The 15868-nt window shown below is 41.7% G+C and overlaps 1 protein-coding gene across 1 annotated transcript in view; it reads right to left on the bottom strand.

Annotated features, from left to right (window-relative positions):
• The window catches only part of LIPH (lipase H), a 48324-nt gene that overhangs the window by 11666 nt on the left and 20790 nt on the right, over window positions 1–15868 (bottom strand). The window contains exons 4-8 of the mRNA XM_014846137.3: window positions 13638–13739; window positions 11322–11411; window positions 8174–8341; window positions 6723–6818; window positions 4851–4962 (exon numbers count right to left, since the gene is read on the bottom strand). Of these exons, the coding sequence (XP_014701623.1) occupies window positions 4851–4962; window positions 6723–6818; window positions 8174–8341; window positions 11322–11411; window positions 13638–13739 (568 nt within the window). The remainder of the gene's footprint in view (window positions 1–4850; window positions 4963–6722; window positions 6819–8173; window positions 8342–11321; window positions 11412–13637; window positions 13740–15868) is intronic.

Below are 15868 nucleotides of genomic sequence, written 5' to 3'. Positions count from 1 at the left end.
AGGAATGGGGTATTACTAATAGGTATGGAGGGTTTCTTTTGAGATGATGAAAATGTTCCGTAATTAGAAGGTAGTGATGGTTGCACATTTTGTAAATTTACTAAAAGCCACTGAACTGTAAACTTTAAAAGGGTGAATTTTATGATATGTGAATTATATCTCAATTTTTTTAAGAAGGTTAAAAAAAAGATGAAGAAACATATCTAACACATGGATACAGGGAGAGTCACCAGGTAGATAACATCCTTGAATGTGACTCCATTTGTACCCATGGTCTGGAAAGACTGGATAAACTCAGGGTTCATACTCTAATATTATTTCCCTTTTCTTAAACTGTAAAAATACTCAATACTATAATGTTAAAGTTTACCTTGCAAAAAAGAGAAAAGTAGCCATAATCTCACCATGTAATAGAACAACTATTTCCTTTTTTCCCATATGTTCTCTGATTGGTGATGACTTTTTCACAAACGTGACTAAAAGATAATAAAATCTCTATCTTAATCAAGAAGCAAACCTTTAAATTTAGGTATTCCTAGTTGGGATAAATTCACCACATCACATTAAAACTTCTAAAACACAGGTACAGCAAATATGTAACCAATTATTGGCATGAATACCCAAACTTTGCTAGGTGAGCACTCCTCATTATACAACCACACAGTCTCCCCTGCTATTTCTTTCTTTTTTTTTTTATTTTTTTACTGAGTTATTGATAGGTTACAATCTTGTGAAATTTCAATTGTACATTAATGTTTGTCAGTCATGTTGTAGGTGCACCACTTCACCTTTTGTGCCCACCCCCCACCCCACCTTTCCCCTGGTATCCACAAAACTGTTCTTGGTCCATAGTTTTAAATTCCTCATATGAGTGGAGTCATACACAGATTATCTTTCTCTCGCTGGCTTATTTCACTTAACATAATTCTCTCAAGGTCCATCCATGTTATTGCAAATGGAATGATTTTGTTCTGTTTTGCAGCTGAGTAGTATTCCATTGTATATATGTACCACATCTTCTTTATCCATTCGTCTGTTGATGGGCACTTAGGTTGCTTCCACGTCTTGGCTATTGTAAACAGTGCTGCAATAAACATTGGGGTGCACAAGACTTTTGGAATTGCTGACTTCAGGCTCTTTGGATAAATACCCAGTAGTGGGATGGCTGGATCGTATGGTAGTTCTATTTTTAGTTTTTTGAGGAATCTCCATACTGTTTTCCATAGTGGCTGCACCAGTTTGCATTCCCACCAGCAGTTTATGAGGGTTCCTTTTTCTCCGTAACCTCTCCAACATTTGTTGCTATTAGTTTTAGATATTTTTGTCATTCTAACGGGTGTAAGGTGATATCTTAGTGTAGTTTTGATTTGCATTTCCCTGATGATCAGCGATGATGAGCATCTTTTCATGTGCCTATTGGCCATCAGTATATCTTCTTCGGAGAAATGTCTGTTCATGTCTCCAGCCCATTTTTTGATTGGGTTGTTTGATGTTTTGTGGTTGAGTTGCGAGAGTTCTTTATATATTAAGGATATTAAGCCTTTGTCAGATATATGACTTGCAAATATTTTTTCCCAGTTAGTGGGTTGTTTTTTTGTTTCAATCCTGTTTTCATTTGCCTTGAAGAAGCTCTTTAATCTGATGAAGTCCCATTTGTTTATTCTTTCTATTGTGTCCCTTCTCTGAGAAGGCATGGTGTCCAAAAAGATCCTTTTAATACTGATGTCAAAGAGTGTACTGCCTACGTTTTCTTCCAGAAGCCTTATGGTTTCAGGTCTCACCTTTAGGTCTTTAATCCATTTTGAGTTTATTTTGGTGAATGGTGAAAAAGAATGGTCAATTTTCATTCTTTTACATGTGGCTTTCCAGTTTTCCCAGCACCATTTGTTGAAAAGACTTTCTTTTCTCCATTGAATGCCCTCAGCTCCTTTGTCAAAGATAAGCTGTCCATAGATGTGTGGTTTTATTTCTGGGCTTTCAATTCTGTTCCATTGATCTGTGCACCTGTTTTTGTACTAGTACCATGCTGTTTTGATTACTGTAGCTTTGTAGTATGTTTTGAAGTCAGGTATTGTGATGCCTCCCGTTTTGTTCTTTTTTCTCAGGATTGCTTTAGAAATTCGGGGTCTTTTGTTGCCCCATATGAATTTTAGGATTCTTTGTTCTAATTCTGTAAAGAATGTCATTGGGATTCTGATTGGGATGGCGTTGAATCTGTAGATTGGTTTAGGTAGAATGGACATTTTAACTATGTTTATTCTTCCAATCCATGTACATGGAATGTCTTTCCATCTCCTTATGTCGTCATCCAATTCTCTCAGAAAGGCCTTGTAATTTTCATTATATAGGTCCTTCACTTCCTTAGTTAAATTTACCCCAAGGTATTTTATTCTTTTTGTTGCGATTGTGAATGGTATTGTATTCTTGAGTTCTTTTTCTGTTGGTTCATTACTGGAGTATAGAAATGCTACTGATTTATGCAAATTGATTTTATACCCTGCAACTTTGCTGTAGTTGTTGATTACTTCTAACAGTTTTCCAATGGATTCTTTGGGGTTTTCTATATATAAGATCATGTCGTCTGCAAACAGCGAGAGTTTCACTTCTTCCCTCCCTATTTGGATTCCTTTTATTCCTTTTTCTTGCCTGATTGCTCTGGCCAGGACCTCCAGTACTATGTTAAATAAGAGTGGTGATAGAGGGCATCCTTGTCTCGTTCCTGTTTTCAGGGGGATGGGGTTCAGTTTTTGCCCATTGAGTATGATGTTGGCTATGGGTTTGTCGTATATGGCCTTTATTATGTTGAGGTAGTTTCCTTCTATGCCCGTTTTGTTCAGAGTTTTTATCATAAATGGCTGTTGGATCTTGTCAAATGCTTTCTCTGCATCTATTGAGGTGATCATGTGGTTTTTATTGCTCAGTTTGTTGATGTGGTGTATCACGTTGATTGATTTGTGGATGTTGAACCATCCCTGTGTCCCTGGTATGAATCCCACCTGATCCTGATGTATGATTCTTTTGATGAATTGCTGAATTCTGGTTGCCAAAATTTTGTTTAGAATTTTTGCATCTATGTTCATCAGTGATATTGGCCTGTAGTTCTCTTTTTTCGTGGTGTCCTTGTCAGGTTTTGGTATCAGCGTGATGTTGGCCTCATAGAATGTGTTAGGAAGTGTTCCATCTTCCCTAATTTTTTGGAATAGCTTGAAAAGGATAGGTATTAAATCCTCTCTGAAAGTTTGGTAGAATTTCCCCTGCTATTTCAACTACACAGTCTCCCCTGCTATTTCTCCGAATCTCCAGATGAGGTCTCTGCCCAGCTTCCTCACTGAACGTCACAGCCTATAAAACTACCTGCAGCTGCTTCCTCAAGAAGCGCTTGCTCCCTAGCCACGTCCTTCCTGAAAATGCTGCCCCACTGTGGGTTTGGGGACATTGGTGCTGAAGGCAGTGTGATATTGGCTAAATCACTTGACCTCTCTGAGCTTCAGTCTCCTGATATGTAAAATTGTACTGGTAATACCATCTGCCAGGTTTTAGTGAGAATTGCATTAGCCAATGTGTGTGATGTGCTTAGTTCGATAAACAAAGGCTGTTATTATTATGACGCAAGGATGAATTAAAAAAAAACTCATCTCCAAACCACTCGCCCACACCTTCTGTATTTATCTACATGGTGAACTCACGAGGTGACTGGCAGTTTCAGATAACATTCTACTTGCTTAAAGTAAAGAGTTTTGGGTTTTGTTTCCCCTTTTTCCTGATTATTAAAGTAATAGATGAAAAAAATTTTAACTATTTTAAAACAATATATATACAACATCATAGAAAACTGAAAAGTAAAGGGAAGCCAAAAAAAGCACCCATTCCTACCACGCAAGGGGCAATCAAACATAATTTGGCATGTTTCTTTTTCATTTTTTTTTACATTGTTGAGCTAATATTGTACTTTATATGATCTGATATCCTGTGTTTTTTCACTTAGCACGTTATAAGCATTTCATTTGTTTCATAAATTATTTCAATGGATAAATAACATTTTATTATATGGGAATATTTCATTAACCATTTTCCCATTGTTGGATTTTTAGGGTATTTCCAATTTTCTATCACAAATTACACTTTCTGAGCTTCAGAAACATACACATATGTTTATATGTATGTATATTAGAGATCATGAAAGAAGAGAAGCATGTGGGGGGTGCCTTTGGGCGTGAGGTTGTTGGGAGGGGGCAGGGATGGGGCAAGGATTTGCATTATGATGTTACATACTTCTTTGTTGTTTAAATCCTTTAAGGCAAGCAAGAAGGACTTCTTTTTTTTTTAAAGATTTTATTTTTCCTTTTTTCTTCCCAAAGCCCCCTGGTACGTAGTTGAATAGTTTTTTAGCTGTGGGTCCTTCTACTTGTGGCATGTGGGACGCCACCTCAGCATGGCTGGATGAGTGGTGCCCTGTCAGCGCCCAGGATCAGAGCCAGCGAAACCCTGGGCCTCCAAAGCAGAGCACGCGAACTTAACCACTCAGCCGCGGGGCGGCCCCCAAGAATGACTTTTGTAATTAAATGTTTAAGCAAAGGGAGGGAGGAAGGGAGAGTGGGAGGGAGAAAGGAGGCAGGGAGAAAAGAAGAAATCGAGGAAGGGAGGAAGAGAGGAAGGAAAGGAAATCTGCACCAATTTGATTTGTGAAGAGCCTGGAAGATCAAAAGCTACTAAGCAATCTGTCTCCTTATATGTTTTGTAGAACAAAGAAAAGTACAGACCTATAAATAAGAAAGTGGGCACATTTGGGATTTAATTTCTCTGAGCAAAAGGGGAAATAGTAAGCTGCAAAATATCCCAGCCCAACTTACTGATCAATTTTGGACTCTGTGGTGTTTCCAGCTTTGTCTTTCAATTTGATTGTTATGGACCCTCTTCTTATGTTCTTGTTCCAAGTTATAATATCCAGAAAGTAATGATATACTGCAAAACAGAGAGAGAACATGGTATTAGAGAGACACTCTCAATTGCTCCCCTGAACGGTCAGTTCCTAAAAACCCAACCTCCCTAATAACTGAGTCTCTTTTCCTCTTCCTCTCTAGTTTTGCAACAAGGATCCAGGGCAGAATTTTGTAATTTCCCTTTCTATTCTCTTTGTTAAAGATGGATTGAGTGACGGCAGAATTTAATAGTATCCAGTCGCCGTGTTTAGGCCTTATCATTGGATCAGTGTTCCCAACCTTATTGACTGAGGTTACATGACCTGCTGCTGAGGATGGCTGGTTCACTTCAATCCTGGCTCATGTTAGAGTAAACCAGCCAGGTGGCCGTGTAGAGACCCTCCACAACTGACAAGGTCTTCTGCAATCTGGGCCGTGTTCGCCAGCCTCCCCAGCCCACTTCATCTCTTCCCCAGTCATCCACACCACCTGCACTGCCGACCTCTCCCTTGCTTCTGGGCCTTCCTCCCACTTGGACACTCTTACTTTGCCCCCTTTGCCAAGTCATCCTTCAGGTTTCGGCTTAATGTCACTTCCTCCAGGAGGCCTTCACTGACCCTCAGACTAAGTCACGTCTCCCTCTTGGAATTCTTATCATCCTCTGGTATTCTCCCGTCATTAGTCAGCACACTATACTGTATTTACAAAATGCAAGAAAAAATGATAATCAAAAAAGTGATAAATGTATGGGTACATCTATACAAATATTGCCTGAGTAATCTTGTGGAGTTAAAAAACAATTAAGCTAAAATATACTACAACAATAACTGGGAAAGGATGGTTACTCCTTTTTGTAATCCCAGCAGTAATACCTTGTAGGCACCCAATAAATTGCTACTGAATAAATGAGAGTTCGTGATGTGTTCAGAGAAATATTCTTCCTCCCTACTCTTTGCTCTCCAAGGTCAAGGATGCTTTGGGAAGATGGGGATCCCACCATGATAGTCATATTTACCGTCTCTTGGTCAGACTTGCAGAGAAGGGAAAAGAGGCTCAGGGAGATAATGGTCCCACAAAGGAATAAAGTCAGCCCTGGAGTTGCCATTTCACGGCCCGTTATTGCTCAGGGGTTTGTCCCATTTGGACTTGGGCAGACACCAAACCCTGGGCTGCCACACATGGCTCCAAAGAAGGAGGGAAAGTCAGCACTGCAACCTGTTTTGTAAGTGTTGCTCTCAAGAAGAGTGAAAAGGGGAACAGGATTGCAAGACATATATCTGCCCAGGAAAATTCCTACTTGCTTCCTAGGGCATCTCATCGTCTGCTGCCACATTTAGCCCCCATCTGGTAGACCCAACCTCTCAATGTCTTCAGAAGGTCATCAAGGTTGCTTTGGAGCTGGAACTGACTTTAGATGTGACTGACACCTGATTTTTCCTAGCCCCAATCTCATGTCTCTTGGGGATCAAGCAATTTTCTGGAAGATCTTAGTGATTAGAATGGCCATCCAGTAAAGCTAACAACTATAATTTGTTGAGATTTTTAATCCTTATAACCCAGAAGATAGGCATTATCATCCCCATTTTACCTAGCAGACACTGAGACTCAGAGAAGTTAATTGTCTTAAGCAAGGTCACACAGCTATCAAGTGGCAGAGTTAGGATTTGACCTAGGTCCTTCCCACTCCAAAGTCCATGCTACGCCATGGCTTTCATTTGCCAAGAAGTAGCCAGGAAGCTGAGACTCAGCCATTCCACAAGTAGAAGGGTTGGGCAAAAGCAAACAACCGCGTTCACCACTTACTGCAGAACGGCTTCTCCTTGGCTGTGTCAAAGAACGCTTTAGTCATAGGAGGATCTTGCGCCCTTAAATAGTCTTTCCAATTATCAGCATAATAGCCTGTAAAACAAGTTGGAAAAATGTCACATTAACGTGTATTATATAAATGTAAAAGCAACTGGGGAAGTAGTCAGAACAGTGAGTTTGATTCCACCACCACCAAGCCCATCTCTTCAGTACCCACCCCCATGCGGAGGACCCACAGGGCCACCAGGCCAGTGCCTCCCCAGCACCCACCATGCCTTGCTCGCTACCCGATGCCTAAGAGCTGGGGCTTGGTTAAGGACTCCATAGTGGCTTTTCTCCCCTTCTGCTGATGTTCCATCACCCAGCCCTGGTTCTCAGTAGCAAGAGTTGGGGGGTAGGGAGTGCTACATACTGGGTAGACTAAAAATAGCCCCGATATTTTTCCATAATACATTCACTTTATAGATTAAAACGGATTCAGGTTTATACCTAGAATAGTGTCACTCTTGCAAAATGATATGCTTTCTTAAAGGACTACAGTTGGGCCCCCAAATTGCACAGAACCTGGACTTGCCAGGTGACTATGTCAACAAGAAAGGGAATGTCCTCCTTCATGTCTGTGCCTGCAGGAGCGAGGTTGAGAGCCATCAGTGGGGCCTCTCTCTCTCCTCTGTTCCCACCCCGAGAGGATGGCCACCACATTCCAACTTAATTGATCTGGAGTGGGACCCAGGCATCGGGATTTTTTAAAAGCTCCCTGGATGATTCTAATGCAAAGCAAGATTGAGAACCCCTTGTCTATGGCACACCCTGATGTGAACTTGGGTTTTTCCCTTGGGAACAATTAGAAAATTCTCCTGACCATCCGGTTTCAAAGTCCTCACCACCTAGAATATTTCTATTAATCTTAGCAAACATCCAAGCAGCCTCCACAGTATCTATTACCCCACCCCACCCTGGGACGTGCACACAAGAGCCAGAGTGTGGTGTGAGGGCATTTACAGACATGACTTGTTGGAAGGGACCACCATGCAAGGCCCATTTGACAGGAGAGTCTCTGGGCTCATTGTGGCCCTCCCCGAGCAGAATGGTTGTGTGCACAGAGAGGGTGTTCCTGTTCCCATCAGAGCAGGCCACGTAAGGTGACTGTGGCCTGGGTAGGCTTGGAAACTCTTCTAGAACCTTCTTTTTCATGCTAGAATAGAGTGTCCAGGGAGACTGCACTACTTTCTGGGTGAAATCCTATACAGATTGCTTTTCTAACAGTGTTTATCCTTAGGAGACCCCAGAATACTGCATGGAAAAAATTGGCTAGAAAAAGCCGACTAAATAAATTTTTTTAAAACATACAACTTTCAGGCCCAGTTTTAGAGATTAAAATGGTGTGGGGATTCTACCAAAAATTAGCTCTTCGTTAATCCAAAAGGGAAACTGCTTGTTGGACTTACCCAGAAGGGGACAGGACTCCTTTTGTGGTGTGCCGCACTGGACACACTTGCCCTTCCTGTAGTCCCAGTAGGAGTCACAGGGATATGCAGTGATAGCACAGTTCTCTCTCAGGGAAGAAAGGAACAAGTACACAGACCTCTGGTGGTCACACTTAAAATACTGTATTCCTGGGTTATAAAGGGAAAGAGTAAAGAGCAGAGCAGATGCAGCATTTAATAACAGAGTAGCATGTGTTGCACACACGCACAATTTATCATCTGTCTCTTGTGTGCCAGGCACCGTGCCAACAGCTTCAGCATATTTGATTCCATTTAATCCCTATAAAAACCCATAGATCAGGCTTCATGCCAGCAAGTGGCAGGAGGAAAGAAGATAGGCATGGTTGTCCCCATTTTATCTAGCAGGACATTGAGACTCAGAGAGATTAAATGACTTGACCAACGTCACACAGCTATTACATGGTAGAATCTGGGTTCGACCTATGTTCTTTTTCGTCAGTGAAAAGGAGGAGAAAATCTCAGTGGTAGTCAGAGATTCCCCAGAGATTTTCAGCAGAAGGCAAGAGTGTTTAAACCAGTAAATACATCAGAGAAAGAAGGCATCAGGGGGTAACTGGTAGAGGGAGATTCCCAAGGAGGGCAAGCAGAGGAGATGGCTTTGAGAAAGGATGGGGGATGCCTCTACCCGGGGTCAGAAGGGAACATGAATGTAAAGATCGAACTCGTGAACAGAGATGAGGGTAGATAAAAGGTGGGACCTTGATCTAGGTACAGAAGTCACATCTAGCTTACCTCTAAGAGAGGAGGGTTTATGGTGGGGAGATATTTGGAACAGAAGCATGAGAAGTGGTCATAGGGAGTCAGGAAGAGATCAACATGAAGCTTCTCCAGCATTCTTGAGGGCCATGGAGAAGTTAGCAAATTTGCCTGGACCTTGTGGTCAATCAGTGAGGCTCCATGACTGCTCCAGAATATTCCCAAGCAAAGGTGGAGCCTGACATGGCAGAAACCTGAGAGCCTGGGGGTGCAGAAGACGTTCATGAGAGCAGCCAAATGGCAAGGGCTCCATTTCTGCTCCAGGATGAAGGGTGAAGTGAGAGGGGCTCAACAATAGCAGGTGGCACTGGAAGCCATGGATGGGCAAGAAGTGGTGAGAGGGGAACCTCAAGTTAACTCTTAGTGGGCGCCGTGTGGTGTGATGGAGAGAGAGGAGCCTGATGAGGCATGGAGATGGGCGTCAGAAGAGCTGGAGATGACGGAGCACTGCAGCAAAGCATATGAGAAAGGAGGTCAGAAGGTTGATGCACCAGATGGTAAAGTCATTCAGAAAAGGGAACGGGGTCCCAAAGAAGAGTCATCAAAGGAAGTAAGGATCTGAATTGGAAACAGTGAACCCCAAGAAAAGAGGAGTTATGACTGTGAGCTAGTGGTTTGGAGAGAGACTGGCTGCTGGAGTCAGATCAACGTTTCCTCTTCCTCCACAGTCCACTTACGCCCATAGAAGAGATCACTGAAGGACAAAGAGAAATAAACTGGGCAAGAGAGGAGAAACAGGGGGCTGGTGTGGAGCCAAGCTGGACTGGAGTAAAATCTGACAAGTCAATATTTATTTACTGTTCCTGGAACTTTCATTGACAGAAACAATAAAGTCAATAACAATACAGATAAATGGGGCCGGCCCCGTGGCAGAGTGGTTAAGTTTGTGTACTCTGCTTCGACGGCCCAGGTTTCACCAGTTCGAATCCTAGGCACGGACATGGCACTGCTCCTCAAGCCATGCTGAGGCGGCATCCCACATGCCACAACTAGAAGGACACACAACTAAAAATACACAACTATGGGGGCCTGCCCAGTGGCACAGCAGTTCAGTGCGCACATTCCACTTTGGCAGCCTGGGGTTCGCTGGTTCGGATTCCAGGTGCGGACATGGCACCGCTTGGCAAGCCATGCTGTGGTAGGCGTCCCACATATAAAGTAGAGGAAGATGGGCACGGATGTTAGCTCAGGGCCAGTCTTCCTCAGCAAAAAGAAGAGGATTGGCAGTAGTTAGCTCAGGGCTAATCTTCCTCAAGAAAAAAAAAAAACAACTATGTCCAGGGGGGTTTGGGAGAAAAAGGAAAAATAAAACCCAAAAAAATAAAAAATATAGAGAATGTCGTTTGTAAGCAAAGTGCATAATCACTGACTGCTATGGGATTTGAACATGCATCATATATGGTACAGTATGGTTGGCTTTACTTATGCCATTTCATCTGCATCATTTTCAAACACTACATCATTCCCATAGGGCCACGTGCAGCTGCCATTTTGTAACAAGATTTTTTTTCCTAGAATTATTTCCATGATTGTTGAACTTTCTCTAGCAATGGTGAAATACAAATTCAGAGCACTTAGGGGTGTTTTTTTTTTTTTAATTCTGCCCCTCCCCCTCCCACTTTTATGTTGTCCTCCAACTACCCATCTTTATTTTGTGAGTTTTTTCTCATTATAAAAGTAATATATGCTCATTTAGAAAATACAAAATAATAGGAAATAATGATGCAAAAATTGCCTAGAAGTCTAATATCCAGAGATCACCATTAATAATTATTTGGAGCATTTATGTTTAGATTTTTTTCTCTACTTACACACTTACAAATAAATACACGCTTAAAGAAAATTGGGATCATACTGTATAAATTTGTGTCTTTTTCACTTATCATATCGTAAGCACTTTCACTAATCTGAAAATAAGAATTTTAACAATTATATTTCTTTCTGTGGGTATATCATAGTCACTTAATAATTTTCCTGAGTTGGATATTTAGCTTATTTCTAAAAATTTAAGTCATAAATACACTGTGTTGAATATCTTTGCACTCCAATTTCTGTCTACATTTTCCATTATTTCTCTAGGAGAGATTTCCGGATGTGGAATTTCTAGGTCAAAGACGCACTTATTCAAGAGAGAGAAATAATTCATGATAGCTTTTAATCAGATGGTTACGGTTTTTAAAAGTAGTACATTTGAGTAATAATTTTTAATTTATAATTTATATTTATACCACCTCTTTTCTTGGGAAATGTTTTCTACTAAAAACTATTCTGTATAGAATAATATCAGATTTTTAAAGCACTATTTTAGAAAATCTAAAGTACCTGAACTTACCTGCAAATATTGTGTTGGGACAACCAGGCTGATCCCATCCTCCATTTGGGTAGAAGTCTATGTTTCCTAATGGTTCCCTGTAGCCCAGTGCTAAAAGAGAATATACTATGCTTTTATACTGCTTTGAGCTTTTCACATCTCATAGCTCATTTGCCTGCAGGATATAAGCAGGGATTGTGTTATTATTATTGTCATTGTTCTTGTTGTTGTTATATCTATATAAATATTTTGCCCAAAGTTACCCAGCTAGTTTGTTAGAAAGCAATGATTTCCAACTAGACCATGAAGATAGTAATAGAATTTATTTCCAATATTTCTAAAGACATAAAAGAGTTTGGTTACTCATTCACTGCAAAGCTGATAAAATGATGTTTCTTCTTTATATTTGGCTGGAAACCTCTAACCGCCAGATGTTTCCCAAGGTTCTGCTTGCATTTGCGTAAGTTTTTAGTGAATAAGAAACGGGAAAAAACAAACTTTACTTAGTAGGAAAAATCTTTAAAAATTTAAGATCTAGGATTGCAAAAGCATTGGAAACTCTTCTAGAAAATGGGGAGCTGAAAATTATAAATAGATTTAATAATTGCTTATTCTCTTTAACTTGTAACCCCCAAATAATCAGTAAAATGCTTGATTAAAAAGATTATTTATATATATGTATACATATATAGTGTAACAGCTAGATCTTAAGTTAGCACGAGGGAAGCCATCTTAGGGAAAGTAAGCAATATTGTAACTGCGATCCTGACTCACTAGTCTCTATGAAAACATTCCAGCCTACACACAGCCCAGATGATTAAGCGCCTCTCACTTTTGCAAAATACATGATCTCCTAGTTCTACGACTCTTGCTTGCGTATACTTCCCAGGTGTGATAAGACGATAATTTTGTTCTCTGAGTTCCCCAGGAACATGACAACCTCCAGAAAGAAAATTCTGCATTAGTATCCATCACAAATGACAAAAGAAAGAGAGAATGTGGGGCCTTGAAGTTCGTCACGCTGGATGGTTGACGTCCCTAAACCCCGCTCCTTCCCTGCCCACTTCCTCTATAGAACGGCCTCAGATTCTGTAGGATTCTAAGACGGTTCTTCAGGACACTAGTCCACCATCTTCCAGTTCTGCCAGGTAATCGTGTAAACTTTCCTTTCTCAACCACCGGGCTTGTTTGCAATTGATTGACACTGGATTGCCGCGAGCAGAATAAGCCCCTTTTCGCTCGGTTACAATAGTACATCATTGCGATATATTTTGAAAACCTACATGTGTCTGTGGGCATGATGTTAGGTTTCACACAACTTTCTTCTAATTTTCACAATGTCTGAAAAGTAGCCATTGGTAAATTCAGATGAAGTAAGTTACAGACGGAAATACTGGGCTCAGAGGACTTAAGAAACAAACACGACACCACTAGAGAGAACAAAACCTGGAACTGGAGTCCACCTCTGCCTGACTGCAAAGTTTATACTCTCTCCCTCAAAATTCACTTTCTCCCCAAGAATAAAAAATAAATTACTCTATTCCATCAAGTGTTAAAATGTCTTTGAGGTATACACTTAAGTAAGTCAGTACTTTGCAAACTACGCAGTAAGAATGCAGCTGTTTCACAGGGACATTTCTTCTACAGCAAATAATTGCTGAATACCACATCAGAGTGCCCCTGGTAGGTGGTCAAGCGTTTTTCAGGTGGTCGTATCGCAAAGAAGGTGTAAGTAAATCAGCAGTCTGCTCTGTCCCTTCAACCCTTCCCAAGTTCCTCCTCCACTTCTTCCCCCGACATCTGGATGTAAAGACCCATCTTTAACATCACCCCAACCCCCATGCATGTACCCAATCTCAAATATGAAATCAGCACCACGAAGACAGAAATGGCCAGAAAGATCCACAGAGAGCTGGAGAGCTATAGGTGGTTCAGAATCGCTCTGTGTAGAGGGACACAACACTTGACTATACCTTTCAGCTTAAGGAAATAATGAGAAAGACTCAACCAAAACAGGAAATCATGCATCCAAACCCAGTTGCACAGATGGAAACATCTGTCCACTTGGTGTGGAAATCAGCCCGTCCTTGATTTCTCAAGGCGATCACTTTAAAAATAAGAAGAGGTGACGGGAAAAGCACTTTCACTCCAGCAAGAGATCTTGGGTGCCTGCATTAAACCAACTTCCCTTCAACATTTCTCTGGATTTGGAACCCTGCCTCATAGCAAAAGAGGGAATCTGGAGGAACCTGATCCACCCCTGGATGACGATCCCCTCAGGGGGAGACTCTTTGGGAGTCTGAGGGAGTCACTGACCCACAAGGAAAGGAATGTTACCGTCAATGTCAGAATGGATGACGTCAACGAACTGTGCATCACTGGGATCTAATCTGTCCTCAGGAGGTCTCCCGTTGAATAAAGGGCCCGCAGGGTCGAGACCTGGAAGGAAAACAGAGTTGGCTTGGCAGCCCCACACCATGAGTCACCTGCAGCCGGGCTTTTGATCCCTCCTCACAAGGATGGTTCACAGGCTGCAGGACACCCTCGCTTGGGCAACCACTCACATTCCCATCCTGCTTTGTCAGGCTCCTTTCCACAGCCCTGTGGCCTTTTCCCACAGTGGAGAGGGTTACTCTCGCAGTGTCCCCTGAGAATGGCATCCAGACCCACCAGGAGGTATATGTTGTGAGGGGCTCAACAGCAGGGAGTGCACACACATACGGGGACCAGGGGCGTGGGGATAAAGTGCTTCCTCAGGAAAAAAGCGCCCAAGGGTGCATATAAAAAGCAGATGCTATACTTAATCTTCATCCCATTTTAAATGACCCAGAAACCTCACTCAACCTTTCCTTCTTGTTATTAATACAACTTCTTTACAGTTTCAATTTGTATTCATATGTACCAGTTCATATGATCCACATCACATGCCTGTGAGGGAGGCAGGTAATTATTATGACTCCTATTTCACAGATGAATGAACTGAGGTTCAGAAAGATCCATAACCAGAGCTACAGCCTCACGAGGCAACCACTTCTTTCTGTCGTGCTCTTGGTTTCACCACACTGGGTTTGGCAAGCTCAGTGGAAAGGTGTGAAACTCACTGGTCAGGGCAGGTGTCAGACGAGATATGGACGAGGGAAATAAAGTGGGTGTCAATTCCTGCAGAATTAACCTACCCCACCAATGCCTGGACTGATTTCTTTTCTTGGTCAATGTTAGCTGGGCGTTCCTTATCATGGTTATGAAACAGCTGGAAAAACAAGAGAGCAGCTGCTGTGATGCTGTAACCACAAACTACAGTCTTTAAACTAAAAAAAAAAAAAAAAAACCCAAGAAGAAAAAAACACCAGTGTTTCCAAAAAGCCCTGCTTGCTAGAAACCTACCCGTAGTGAAGAAGGTTTCAAGGTATGTCTCGAAGTTATCTAAGAACGTCATTTTAAATGACATCTCCTATCCCCTGGTGTTATAAAATCTGAGAGATGGCAACTTGGCCTCAGTTTTCCTTTTCTAGCCTCACTCTCTCCATTTCCCCTCTCTCAATACACTTTTGCTCCTTGAGGCTTGTCTTTGTCTGCCTCCTTTCCTTATCTCTTTCTCTTTTTTCTCCCCAGCATTTCTTCCCCGTTTGTCTGCTCCCAGCTGAAACTGATGTGGGACGAGACAGATCAACATGTGGGCACCCAAGGCCACAGGATATTCTTCACACAGAATAAGAAACTCCTAACCTAGGAAAGGGTCTGCTGCGGAAGCCGCCCCCTCTCCTAAGACGGCACCACTTCCTGTCGAAGAAGATAAACCGTGAGAGCCCCAGTTTATGGCAACCTCAGATCCACGGCGGATAAATCGGCTTACTACACAAAGTCCAAACCAGGGCAATTCTGAAAGTGATGAGGGTGCTATTAATAATTATACCAGGACAACAGGCACAAATGGGGACTGTCACAGTAAACTTGGGCATATGATCTCTTCAGCGATAAGCCAGAGCAAATGATCAGCTTACAATGTCAGACAAAAAACACAGTTAACCTGCCCTAAAAAGCTGCGTATTTTGTGTCGGCAGAGACCACTGGAGTCAGATAGATGTGACCTGGAACCCCAAACCTAACACCAGCAGCTGTGTGACCTTAAGTGGGTTACTTTACTTCTCTGAACCTCTGTTTCCTTGTCTGCAAAATGGAGGTAGAATTAATAGCTACTTCAGAAGACTTATAAAAGGACTTCTGGATCTGAATCAAGAACATTTTGAGATTATTATAGAATAGAAACAAAATGGGAAAATCGAGCTCTTTCTCGTTGCTCTAAGATCACCAGAAAAGTGTCTAGATATTGATCCTTGGTTTTTATTGCAGCATTAACTGGCTTGAGAATTTGATGAAAGCTCTGGACCTCTCCCAGGACAGACATTCAACATTTTGCATGCAGTTTCAGGGACTCTCACTCCCATCCCCAAGGTCACCATGAAGTATTTAAGGCAGTGCTGTCCAATAGAAATATACTGTGAGCCACATATATACTTTAAAATTTTCTAGAAGCCGGTTTTAAAAAGTAAAAAGAAATAAGGAAAATT

Source organism: Equus asinus, chromosome 5 (genome assembly GCF_041296235.1).
Source record: "Equus asinus isolate D_3611 breed Donkey chromosome 5, EquAss-T2T_v2, whole genome shotgun sequence".
NCBI lineage: Eukaryota > Metazoa > Chordata > Mammalia > Perissodactyla > Equidae > Equus > Equus asinus.
The sequence above is the reverse complement of the archived record's forward strand: the minus strand, read 5'-3'. Positions and strand labels throughout refer to the sequence as shown.